The sequence below is a fragment of the Hippocampus zosterae genome, chromosome 16 (assembly GCF_025434085.1).
Source record: "Hippocampus zosterae strain Florida chromosome 16, ASM2543408v3, whole genome shotgun sequence".
Lineage (NCBI taxonomy): Eukaryota > Metazoa > Chordata > Actinopteri > Syngnathiformes > Syngnathidae > Hippocampus > Hippocampus zosterae.
Window position 1 is genome coordinate 8305461 of NC_067466.1, and position 13881 is coordinate 8319341.

Here is a 13881-nt window from a genome sequence, read left to right on the forward strand (position 1 = left end):
GTTTTACTGTTTATTGTAAATGTCAAATTGCTCCATGTACAGCACTTTGTTTGCAGCGATGGCTGTTTGAAAGTGCTCTATAAATACAGTTGACTTGACTTGTCACCAGAGGGCGCAACGTGCATGAAACGAGAGGTCAGTGAATTAATGAACGAGTAATATTTTGTTTGTTTAGGAGCAGAATTGTCGTGTGAATTAAATCGATTAATCAAAGGGTCTGCAAAACATACAAATAAATCGGAACCATATTTTATTTAATTTTAGTTCATGTTGTGTTTAAAGTAATGTGACAAATGCCACACGATTTCCTTTTAGGATAAAAAACCTCACTGGACGAAATCAAACTACGCCGTGTTGACGTGCAGTGTCTTGTGGCTGCTGACTTGTACTGGGGAGCATTCTAGGTCAGTTCCCTTCTGTAACTAAGGACAAACAACAAAAATAACGCCCCATGCCTATGACAGACAATACAATACAATACAATACATGCTGACGCCATAAATCATAATTTTATCAATTACTGCGTGAGCCAGTGCAAACATCTCTGTATTGGGCATACGCTTATCTTAAATGCTCAAGCGTGCCATTTTTTCCTATTAGTTTTGATAGTAACTATCTCGATGCATATTGAGTTAACCATTACAATAAGTGATAATCAATGTCCAAAGAAGCCGTGTCAAACATTGCCGACTTTTAAGGTAATGTCAAGCGACATAGATTCCACAAATAGTGATTATAAATTACGCTAATAAGAAATTCAGATAAGAATTATAACGCTTCAATTTGCAAAGTGGCTTTACTTGACTTGAACTTAATTTCACACATGTCTACGTTTTGGACAACGTCTACTATTTTGTCGTGCGCGTGCCTGGCTTGATTTACAGTGTAGCGTACGGTGGACAAGGGAGTCTGCCGCGCTGTGATTTTCTATTGGTGGGTACCGGGCTTCTGTTGACACACGATTGGCTTTGCTGTGGGTGTGTGTGAGCTGACTATTTAGTATTGTCGATTATCATTGGCTATCATGATTGTTCATCGCAATTGGGCTATACGACCTAGTTTTCTCTCTCATGGTTGGCTCATTCAGTTGTCATCGCACAAGAATGCGGAAGTTGGGTAGTCTACTGAGTCACCGTCGTGTCAGCTGATTCTGTTCGAGTGAGTAACTTGATTTAACTTTTAAAATAAGCCGATCGACAATAAACTTTAGACACGTGACATTTTTGCAGGTTTTCGCGCATGTGTTTGGAGACTTGAATAAAGTGCCGCTTTGAAATTTGAGTGTGTATCAAAAAATACATTCCTAGTCAACTAGTCCTCGGGGCCGGTAACTAGCTTGATATGCTAACGTTTGCAAACATTTCAGTTCGGTCATTTACTTTTGCTTTGTCCTCTTATCGTCCTTTCGGTATTGGCGGGTCAGCTGCTGTATAAAATATGGTTTCACTTTCTCTTGACAAGTCTATAAACTTCACATCGTTTTTTACACGTTCACACCTGTTGTTTGTCGGTGGTGAGGGGCACCTGGTGAGTGACGTACACGTATAACGGAACTTACTACATTTATCAGGTATTGTGCAGAGTTAAAAATGAATAAAGACGCATTTCCATAACTTACTCGTTGATAATCACTGCACTAGACAACAGATGCTACATAGTTAACCCGTATATCCACTTTCTCTGAATCGTTTTGTTCAGTGTTGTGTCGTGAGATTTCTTCGAAAGAGAAATGTGTGCCTTGGCTGAATACAGGTTGGGAAACACTGCTGAAATTATCCCAGAGGGAAAATTGTCTAATCCAACAATGCCTATTTATGCAAAATGGTGGAAAGATTGTACTTATTTTTCAAATTAAATATATTGAAAATCACTTTTCAGGAGGATTCCAACCTGATTTCTATTTTGGAAAACATGTATATTTAATCTTCTAATTTCTTGATGCCATATTTGGAGTTTTGATATGCTCACAGCTATATTTATCAAAGTTATAAAAAATATGTATACAGTATATCACTGTGTGTAGGGAATCTGTATCATGTATGGCGTTCACAATTTGAATGGAATTATTAAGATGACCATTTCCACATATTTATTGAGGCAGCTGCATTCAAAGCATATATTGCACACACATTGCATTGTTGCTATTTAAATTGTAAAAATGTGAACTAATGTTTCTGCTTGACTGCATGTTGCTTTCCTTGGTCTGCTTACAATAGAGGCCTTTCCTGTTGATTCTTGAGTTATAAGTGGAAGTGAGTTGAATGCCCAGTAGAATTGCCTCAGTCACATTTGGCAAATCTGGCCCTGAAAGAGTGGGAGGGAAGCCAGAGTAAGTACTAGACACAAGGAGAGGGAGGGAGGTGTGTCATGCCCTGGATTACTCGGTGTGTGTGTACGTGAGTGTGTGCGTGTATTTCAGCGACTGCAGCGACTGCTACTTTGAAAGGCTTTGAGATTTTAACAAACAATTAAGTTGTCAAAGTTTTCTGCAAAGAACTCTTGGGACAGAAGGATTCTGCTCTTTGTCGAGGGTAAGAAGTTTACGCCGAGTTTTGGCATGTTGGTGAGGCAGTTTATTTTTTCCTCTCCGTAGCGCCGTGTGTGGAAGGGGGCGTGTCTGATGGGGAAACATAGGGAAGTGAGACCTCAGCTCTGTACTCTGAAAAATGTCGAGTTTAAAGTTGTCCTTGTGCTCAGCATGTTGCTTCCACGCACCATCGAGGTCAAGGCACATTACAGTGAACAGTGTGCATGTTATGTCTGGCTGCCTATGTGTGTGATATGATACATTCTGGTGAACTGATCTGTTCAGCTCAATGCACTGCCAAACTTTGGACTGGTGGAACTCGGTATAATTAACCTTGCCGACATAAAACCTTAAAAAAAAGTCTATGTTTAAAGAAAGATTCTTAATGTCACGTGTTAAGAAAAAGAAAGTAAGCCACTGTTGACATTAAACACTCAAGTCTGTTCAATCTAAATGGTACATTTACATAGTTTGATCTATTGGAGTGAAATGAAACCACCAAGTGAATCGGCTTATTTTTGAAAAACGCTGTGAGTGAACCATTTTACACTTCTGTCCCACTGTTGTTTAACAGTGGTTGCTGTGTGCAAGATAAGCAGAGCTGCATTGAGTTTCTGTTAGCGAGATGACCAAAGAACCCGAAAGTCACAGGCAATAACAGCGAAGCTTTAGCTAACAGCGTAACCTTCTGGTTACGCTGTTACACACACACACACACCTCTTAATATGCAGTATTTGGAGTATATTTTATTGTCAAAGTTGTCACTGTAGGTTCATATCTCCAGTTTATGCATTTACACAGCACTCAGAGTGGCAGACACGGAACATACCAAATTTTCATCCACATTTGGAAGAGGCCTCATTATGATTTGTAGATGTCCAATTTTGTGCGTTTCAGCCTCAGTAGGTCACTGAGCTGAACTCTTGTGACATGTGCTGAGGCGATATGTTGACACCCCGGGTGACGTCATTCTTGACTGCAGTCCATCTGTTTGAATGAATATGTGTTGCAAAAATCCGTGGCGGTGGTTCAAGCTCAAGGTTTTGAGATTTTAGAGACTTGTTTTTTTCAGGGGAATTGTCATCAAATTCTGAATTTTTTCACTTTAAGAGGTTCCAATGAACAGAATTATCAGATTACCCTCACGCCTCTCTTTCAAGGTCAGTGTAGCGGTTCAAAATTCTCGTAGGAGCTATCCAATTTTTCGAATGATTTTCAGGAGCATGGTGTCATTAGATTGCAGACATCCACGTGAGCGCACCAATTTGTGTGCTGGGTGTGGAATTGTAAGATGGAATTTAGTCCCTTGGCTCCAGACCTTAACATGCATTAACCTGCACATCTCTCTGCAATACTGGATGTTCTGTCTCGAGGTGAACTTGCTCTCCTCTCTAATGACTTCTTGTAGTTTCCAGCAGCTATTTTGCCCTTTTCATATCTTGTGAATTATTTGATGATTTTAGTGCCAAATTTGATTCTGTATCAGGGAAGGGCACTTCTCGTTGTAGCTTCTTTGCAATCACATGCACACAACTCAGCCACCCACACATAGGCATCTTTCCGCACACACCCACTGGATCATAAAGTTTATTTATTTTTCCTCTGTTGGCAGGACTTGTCAGTGGCAAGACCAAGCCCAGTAGACTGGAGGAGAGGGCGGGACGAGGAGCACCCACACCTACCGTCTTCAGCATGGTAAGCCAATGAGGAAGCTGGTGCGGCTGTTTGTTCCAAATGCGTCTTCTACTTAACCATGTGTTTTCTGCACATTAAAAAAAAAAAAAAATTCCGGGACGCGCTGCCCTAAAACAGGAAGTGGCACTCTACTTTCACATGCCCAAACAAAATGCCCTGTGTTGTAACATGTTTAGCAAAAGGCTTTACTTTTTTTTTTTTTAAACTTTCAATGCACATTTCCCTTTCAGCCTTTCCTCTATTTAAGCAGCATGTCAGCATGACCTCAGTCAGTTCAGCGGAGCACTCATTGAAAGTCGCACAACATTCACAGCCTATCCCAGCTTTCTTAGAGCAGTAGGTATACCCCGAACTGGTTGCTAGCCAATCGCAGAAATACAATTATATGAATGGACAGACAGATGTTAACATCATCTTAAACGAATGGACAAATAAATGGGTGTTGGAATTTCTTGCGAGTGGACAGATGTTGACATCATGTCTGTATGTGAATGGCGGCGATGTTAACGCCTTGTTAAATATTGCCAATGTGACGTAATCTTCAATTTTAGGTAAATACAACTCACCCATTAGGCTCTCCCAACACAATAGAGAGTCCTCCAGTCTCTGATTGCTCTTCAGTTACTGATACTTTAACCCAGAAAATACTGGAAGTAGCTGGGTGAGTACAGTTGCTGCTTTAAATACTGTAGCTGCATGCGCATCTATTACACGATGCTATTGATGTAAATACGTCCAGTTTATCTGATCGTGTTCCAACAACGCTTGTTGGAGTTTTAATGTTTGTAGATGATTGGGGAAAAAAAAAATCATGTATCTTTCCCGTGTCATATGCAAGCCCTCGAGGCACGGCGTCGCTGCATTTTTGTAAATACGTTTCCTGTAATGCATCTTGATTCACTACTGGCAGTAGCAAATATATAAGGATTCAGGGGTCACGGTTGGAAAACCGAAATGAAAAACTACTCTCAGGGGAGATGATTAAATGCGTATGCTTTTTATGCTTTTTAGTACATGTTCCCAATTTCCTCATTGAAAGGAAAGGCACCATCATCATCAAAAGACAAAGCCAGTGTCCTCGCCCCCTTTCTCGGCCAGCACGTCAAGAGAGAGCTAATGGTAGCCAGATGAGGCACAAATTATTTAAAAAGACTCATAGGCACAGCTTTTATTCAATACAAAAGGGGAGGTGTGGGAGGAGCATATGTGTCCCAAAGTTCCGGTCAACTGGGTGGACAGAATGCAAACGTGGCGGGCCGCCCAGCGCTTTGCTTTTATGGGGCACACAATCAAGCAGTTGGTTTAATTGACGGCGCGGCTGATAGGCAAATAATGTGTCCAGCCGGGCATATAAATGAGAGCTCATTCACTTGAGTTTGTCCAGGGTTAGGCCTGTCCTGCCGTTCAGTTTTAAACGTGTCTCAACCGTAATGCTATGCTATCCTTTATCTTCGTAGCTGCACTTCAGGTGGGTTTGGAAAGTGGAAAGCAATATTTGAAGCCTTCTTTTTTTTTTAAAATATATTTTAGATAAAATACAAATCTTTCATAAACTGTGTGAGATCACCAAACTACTGTACAATCACTGATGATGATAATTTCCCTTCTCAGTTGTCTTGGGTCATGTTCTTTCAGGTGGGATTAGAAGACATTTTGCTCCATTGGTTATAGGATCCTTTTAATCCAGTCTTGTGAAGCAGCGATTAATTGCTTTCAGTGTTCTCACCGAAACAATCAGGGAAGTATTGAGTTCATTTTGTTGCAGGGAAGCTAGCACAATGGTGTTCCTTTATTCCGCCTCGAGAGTTAGAATGCACTGTGCGGTAACGCTATCCCTTATTGCTTCGTAGGACGGGCTACTGTGGGATGGGAGTTTGTTTTGCCGGTCAACCTGAGTCACCTGTATGTGTAGTGCTCTATGTTTTTGTCCACCCATACTTAATTCTCCGTCATTGAGCTCAAATCTTCTACAAACTAATAGGACCATTTCATTAGTTTACGTGGAATCCAACTGGAAGGCAATGCATCCCAACATAACCTCCTTGGTAGAGGTAATATGTCACCAGGAATTGGCCTCCCAGTTAATAAAGCGAACATCCTGTAGTTTTATCCTTGAATGCTTGACTACAATTTGGGTCATATCAAGCTCAGTGCAGTTCTTTGCATCGGACAGGTTCTGCAATTATTGTAGCAGCTAACTTAATTTGTGGAAAAAGTTCCAGATTGTGGCTTGATGTAGTAAATGTTTTGCAGAGGGGCCTCACTGGTAGTGCATGTTCAAATTCACATACAGTACAGTTGTCGATAGCGGTGCCATAACGTTATCCAGACAGGTTTCCTGCTTTCCTAAACTAAGACATGAGAAACGGGAAGACAAATTTGCTGTTCATTTTCGCACCTGATGTATGAGTGTGAATCTTTGTGTATGATTGGCTGATGACCAGTTGAGGGTGTGCCCCTCCTCTCCATCAGCTGGGACAGGCTCCAGCTCACCCTGATAAAAAGTAGGACAGAAAACGGATGGATGGATGCCTGGAGAGACGATCCTGCAACAATGCCTACCTTTTAGATACACAGTATCATATTACCTAATCCCATACATATAAAAAAAAAACAGGAAATATATGGCATTTGGTTTTTCTGATGGTCTGTTAGCATGCATTATATTAGAATGAACAATCTTGGACTGAGGAAAGGTCTTGTGTTTTGGGCGGTGTATGATCGGACCTTATCCAGGGACTATGGATGTTCTTATGTATATTCTTAACTGGGAGCACTCGACTGAAATTGTAAAATGCAAAGCATCCATACAGTTACGGCTTTGCACACAGAGCTTAATTGTATTCACGACAGCAAAACTATCTTTGTACTATTTTGCCAGTCGCGTACACCTATTGTGCAGACGGTACATATGGTGAATATGTCCTGTGTGTTAAATAATGTCGGGTCATACAATTGATGGCGCGCGGATGTCACGACTGCCAGTGACGGATGATGCGGGTGTCCCCCTTTGTGGTATGGGACAATGTAAGCACCATTGAAATACGGTGACCTTCTGAATAGGAATATGCTGTTGCTGAAAGCAATAGACTGCTTGTCAGCCACAATTTTTCATTAGCGAAGGGACAGGAAGACGTGGTGTTTGGAGAATGCTGTGTCACTGGAGTTCTCCGCATAGTCACTTTACACAGCTACCCCTCCCTTTCCTAGCCACTGCAATGCAATTTTTTCTCCCCCCCCCCCCACCCCAAATCACATGCTATCAAATAATGTGCGGTTGTCCAACCGGGGTGCTCTATTTATGAGGGTGGGTTTTTTTTCAGCACCGCCTTGACTGACAGCTTTACGCTTCATCATTGGGGCAGCATGTCGGATGGCGCATGCACATGAGCGTTCCTCTGTGCGCCGGCGCTAGTGTGTGCTGTACCTTGCCTCGTTGCTGAGGGGAGCGGCATATTTATGAGATGTCGGTGAAGGGTGAACAAGGAGGGAGTGGGGGAGGAGTACAGAGATGAGAGGGAGACAAGAGGAGAAATGTGAGCGTGTGATTATGAGAGAGGGATGTTGATGCTAATGCAGAGGGCGGAGCTTGGCTGGCATCTCGTTCTGCCGTACCATCTCTCACGCACCTTGTTTTTTTTCCCCTCCTCCTTACACTTACTACAGCTCACGGCGCTTCCATCTGCAGTCATCTCAACCCTTTTGTTTTCCCTTCAGCTCTGCTGACCCGTTGGACTGCTACCTTTTTTTTCTTCTCTTTTTGTATCTTCATGGACCATTGGGCCATTCTTTCAAGCCACCGTTCTTTTACAGCAGAGCCCGTCTTGACACATGGCTATGGGGGGGTGTGGTGTGGTGTGGTACGATGAAGCCCTGATTTAAGAGCCGGGCACTGGCGTGTAGTCTCACAGCACTCCGAGAAGTGGTAAATTAGGTGAGGAGGGGGGACTGACAGAAAGGTAAGTGGAGGGATTTGTGGTGGAAGACGAGTAAAGAGGATCCGGTTGAGGAGAGGAATGATGGTGCCGGCTCCTCGTGCAATGGTCGTGCTGCTCCTCCATAGGCTGCGTGTCATCCCAGCACAGCCCCACGTCACCTCGTCATGAGCGTTGCAGGAAGAGCATCCTGCTCCATGCTCAATTGCTTTGTAAGTCCATCTGTGTTTATTTATTCATTGCATTAAAAAAAATATATATATATATATTAGTGACTTTGATTTTTGATATTTGTTTCTCAACGCCCAACTCACCCTAACTTGCTAGTGGCCTGCCTGCCAATCACTGAAGGGGAGGGCGGGTTTTGATGCTGTTCGATACACGTGAGCTCTGCAGTTGCAGTTATTGAGTAACCATGACAGACTCCATCTAGAAGTGTCTTCCACATGTGTACGGTGATGATGAAAAACCCTTTTCTGTTAAACGTTTTCATGCCACTGCGTTGGGTGTTGGGATTCTGAGCTGTCTGACTGCTAATCCTGATTGGATGGCAGAAGGCCGGTGGTTGAAATGTGTGCTGTTCAGATCAGAGGAGTTGCGCTTTCAGCTTTCATGCTCATGTGTTTTCGCTGCAGTACAAAAACAAGAGTTAGGAGTGTCGGGATGTAAGTGACAATGACTGATACAGAACAGGTGGTTCACTTAGTTTCCATCTTTGGTCCTGATGGTGAAAAAGCTGAGGAGGGTTAAACTGAAAAGAATGCTTTGTTGAAATTACTCAATTTTATTTTCAGTTACTGCACAAATTAGTTTCTGCACCCAGGTACATTTTTTTAAGTAGACTGTACACCGCCTCTATTCGTTTTTTTTTTTTAAGTAGACTCTCCATCTACTGAAAATATATATATGGATCCAGATTATTTTGTGAACCGTATTGATGAAATCAAATTGAGTAAATTAGACAAACTTTTGTTTTCCAGTGTAGGAACAAGACTCTTGCTCCTATGTGATGTTTATCCGTAGGACTGCTAGTAGGCCTCTGACTATTTGTTTTGTGTGACTTCAAGTTTTGTTTGAATTCTTCTACTACAAAAAGTTACATAAATGTGTTTTATTTTCAAATTTAGAGGGGAAAATTGACTAACTGCTTATGCAAATTGCTGGTTGTGTGGAGTGCCTGTCCAACGATCACCTTTGCCTATATTTCAAAACGTCTGTGACGAGGCCGTTATTGGTTTTGCCAAGATGTGACATCACGATTTGTCAATTCGCCCCTTAGACGAAGTACAATGTAGAACTGTCTCCACAAGTGAATATGTTTTATTGTCTTTTCGAGCAACTGCTTTCTTTCCCAACACTCTGGGCTCTGCTCCCTCAAAGAGAAGAAGCTCTCGTCGCAAGGCTCCACCCTCCTCTCTGTTGCATGAGGCATGACGAAGACTGACTCATTTCAGCAGGGCAAGAGTTAGGGTAACTAAAGGGTCCTATAATTGTCGGTCAAAGGTGTTTTTTAATGAATGCATGTCACAGACCTGTTATGAAAACTCCTGGGCAATCTTAAAAATAAACTCATAAATTTATATATAGATAAAATACTGTCACTTTTCATCACTGTCCAATTAAAAACGGACTTTGCCTTTATAAGTTGTTGAAATGCTCATTCACATGTGTTTTCCCATACAGTGGCACTTGTAATGCAAGTTGACTGAAAGGTCATTTCAAAATAGTTCCATAGAATATGATGTAAAGTTAATTAATTTACTGCCAAGTCAAACTGTTTATTTAAAAAAAGAATCATAAAATACTGTGCAGGTAAAGTTTTAAAGGGACTGTGTCAAATTTTGTGAAATTTTTTTTTTCATTGTTCATTCATTGAAAAACACTTAATTTCAAGAATATGCAAAGAAGGTATGTTATCACTGCAGCATTCTTTTTTTTAACATAAGCATAATAATTGCTCATTTATATTTCATGGGTTGTGTCTCACCTTGTAGGAGGCTAACATGTTTTGCCACAATCTTTCTGCTATTGATACCGGAAGGAGACAAACTTGGCGAACGAACTCATCTGAATCAATTTACAATTAAACAAAGAAAAAAAAACAAACATTGCGCTTGCTTCCTCACTTGAGGGGATACCAGAAGTGGTTTGTGGCGACATTTTGCTTTCACCTCTGCTGAAGAAATTGCTTGTCGGCTTGCGATGTGTGATCCCTCTGAGCAATAATCGAGCACGCTGGTGCTCAACGTTAATCCACACTAATGGCAATGCTTTTGTTTGAATTAATCGACTTTATCATTGGCCATGTTTAAGGAAATCATTGGTTTGTCTCTGTTACCACATTCGAGCAACCATTTCATTTCACTATTTTATGATGCTTGTCAAACGTCTGCTGTTCCGCTTTTGCTGAGTCATCAGTTCTTCTTCCGCGTCACTGGCTGTATAATTTATATCCGTGCCCTTCTAAATGGATGAACACTCTGCCTGTGCTCTTGTGAAATTAGGATGTAGCATATTGCTCTCACAGTCACCACCCTTCTAGTCTGACTGCTGCTATAAAATGCCTCCATTCACTTTTTCTACAACATGCTCGCAGGACCAAAAGGAGCTATAAAAATAGTTTTTATTGAGTTGTTGGTATTAAATTTGAAATATTTTATAGGCTGATGGGCACCAGTGAAGGATACAGTGGTTACCGTTTAATAGGAAGCATGGCACGCTAGTGGTCTGTTTGTCTGCTTCACTGTTCAAAAATGCGAAGTTCAAATCTCGACTTCAATCAGTTGAGATCTATAAATTGTGAGAACAGTTGCTTTGTCTATGTGGCCCTTCAGAATGACTGGCGACCAGTCCAGGGTATGCTCCAAAATCAAATGCAGCTCGTCTACGACCCAAATAAGGACAAGCGACAAAGAAAACGAATGGATGGATTTATTCTGCATAGTTTGTTCCTCGACTCTTGTTAAAGATGAATTGTTTGTATCATACTTTTTGGAACCGTAGTCTCCAGTTTTTTCCGGTCTTATATGTAATTCAAATTGTGCGGTTGTAGTTGGACAGAACATTCAGTACACTGTGGTCTATGAAATATTTATTTTGCATGAGAAGGGATGGGCAGAGAGGTGCATTTGGAAAGATTTCTCATGCTCTGTCTTGACCCATTAATGTTGTCTGCAGCACGGCCTGGCTCTTCTGAAGAATATGGTTTTCTGATTGGTCTTCAATTTCATTTTACTTTTATTTCATTTTTCTTTTCTTTTTGCCGTTCATCTATACTCGATGACTGCTTCTCCTTATATCTTGGGAAATGTGCCAACCCTCATCTCCCTTATTTATGAGCACAGCAGTATTTCAGAAATATACACTTGCAGAGTGCACGTTCGCGATGTAACATAGGCATCAGATGGTGGTTCTGTAATCTGCTCACAAAGCCTCATTCAAATTTTAGTAATCTTTTGAATAAGGACAGATTTTTTTTTTCTCTCTTTAAATTATTTCACATCAAGCAATTGCTGTTGCCATGGCAACTAGACACTTATTCTTGCACCCGGGCCTTTGTTTCTCCATCTCGCCCTGCTACCTTGTGTCTGCACCGATTATTTGATTTTCAAGTTGTTGTTGTTGTTGTTGTTTTTTTTTTTAATGACAGTATTGGTACTTGAATCTCTTAACTGATCTGGCCTGCAATCCTTCTAGTTGTAACCTGTCACTGTTATCAGAGTATTGAGACATGTACCTTTAACTCTGGCGTTGATATTTGAAGAGAGCCATTTGCTTATATGCACATCCCTCCCAGATTCAGCGCTTCCATTTGTGTTTGGACTAAGGTGGGGGGAGGCTTTGCAGGCTAACAGCAGTGACGAGGCAAAAAAAAAAAGCAACTTGTGCTCGAGCCAGCTGTGCTCCATATTGGGGAGGTAGGGATGTCTCTTCTTGAATCTTGTCAAACCGAGGCACCTTGCCTCTGACTTTGTTGTTCTCTCTAAGTGATGATAGGATAGGTTTCAGTGTCACTGACTCTTGCGATGTTCTCATTCTGATGTGCAATAATTTTCATATGGAATTATATGATATCATGTGACTGACCAATCGGACACAACCTAAAATGCACATGACCATTCAATAGGTGAAAGGTATCCTCGAGCATGACTATTAGAATACATTGAGCTTGATTAGTTTGCCCCATGAAATCATTGAAGTTCTTTTGAAAGCAAAAATGTCATTTCTTGAGGTCCATTATGAATATCGCTACTGCAGGATTCAACATTGTGCAAGCCTAGTGTTAATTATCTTCAGAATCAGCAACTTTATTTAGGATTGTCAGGATGCTTTAGCCAGTGTTGGCGGCACCTTTTTTCCTTTTTTTTTTGTCCCATGTTTGAGATTGAATTTTTGGTCTCTCGTGGTCAATGTTTAATCACTTGCGTGACATTTGTGGGCAGCAAGTGCATCTTGTGAAATTTTCTGCCTGGGGTATATTCCACATCAAAGGCCAAGCGCCCTGATGAACACTGGAAACATATTAACCTTATTTGATTTGGACTGACATTCCTTCGCTCAATGACCACTCTTGTCCTTCTGTCCTCTTTCATCTCAAACTGATTCAAACACAAAGCGTGTGACGGAAAAGTGGTTAGGACTGCACGACTGCGCGTGTTTTATGTTATGTGTTGTGTTTGTTGTTTTACTTTAACGGTTTTGTTAAGCGCTTTGTTGCAGCTGCCGCTGTTGTAAAAGCGCTATATAAATCAGCATGTATTGTATTGTTTATATTGCAGGGTATTTGTCTTTAAATTTACTCTTTAACTAACCTGTAGTGAGATTTTTTTCCCTCCAATAATGTGTCAACCTACAGTAAATGGTGACATTTATTTGAACTGTTTATTTGTAGGGTGAAGAGGGGCCTCCCAGTCTGGAGTACATCAAGGCCAAGGATCTATTCCCCCAGAAGGAGCTGGTGAAAGAGGATGAAAGTCTTCAGGTAAATGGAACAACATTTAGCTAAACTCTTGACAAACACTGCTTTAAGTTCAGTTGACTTGCTAACCACTTAAAGCTACATTCCCGTGGATTAAAATAGAGCGTCTACTGAGCGACCTGAAACCCGTATCTCACTGAATGATGAATGCTTGCAAATGGAACCCATTTTGGATTAATCGACTTTTCTGACGATTTTTGGGGGGGCGAAAATCAGGGTGTCACCTCTGTCATTAGTGACATTTGGCTTTGTTTCGAGACAACGTGCGAATGTTTGGGGAAAGGCTGCCTTTGAAAAGTAGTCCACTGATTGTCGGGGGCGGGCGCCGGCCCAGTGGTTGCACCCTGGGCGAAGGGCCAAGGCAGCTAGCTGTTAGCCACCAGCCGTTAACGCCGGCAACTGATGAGAACAGCTGTTGAGTCGGCGCGTTCACATTAGCTGGCTAGATCTGATTGAAGTCTAGCTTATTGTAGCTGAAAATCTACCAACTCTGTTGGGTTTTGTCACTCAATGATGAAGGCAGGGACGACCATGTCATATTTTTGCGACTTCAAACATACAATGACGTAAATGAGTCAACAGGCAAATAGAGGCAGCATTTTAAATGTAATGTTGTAGATTTAAGTGAGCAATGTTAGATGATCTGCACATTTGTAATATAACAGCAGTTTTGACGTCTGGGATTGAGTTTTCCTGAAATGAAATTTGCTCAGGTGTTGCAAAGTTGAAAGATTATTTTACAGTG

At 41.4% G+C, this 13881-nt stretch overlaps 1 protein-coding gene across 6 annotated transcripts in view; it reads left to right on the forward strand.

Moving 5' to 3' along the window:
* Positions 1 to 1043: 1043 nt before the first annotated feature.
* mtmr4 (myotubularin related protein 4) overlaps positions 1044 to 13881 on the forward strand; it is a 31227-nt gene continuing 18389 nt past the window's right edge. The window contains exons 1-3 of one of the 6 annotated variants that reach the window (XM_052047740.1): positions 1044 to 1158; positions 4141 to 4223; positions 13050 to 13139. In XM_052047740.1, the coding sequence (XP_051903700.1) occupies positions 4221 to 4223; positions 13050 to 13139 (93 nt within the window). In that variant the 5' untranslated portion in view covers positions 1044 to 1158; positions 4141 to 4220. Of the gene's footprint in view, positions 1163 to 2361; positions 2564 to 4140; positions 4224 to 7542; positions 8371 to 13049; positions 13140 to 13881 lie in introns of those variants that run through there. The other 5 variants (XM_052047742.1, XM_052047743.1, XM_052047741.1 and 2 more) reach the window with 5 other exon arrangements.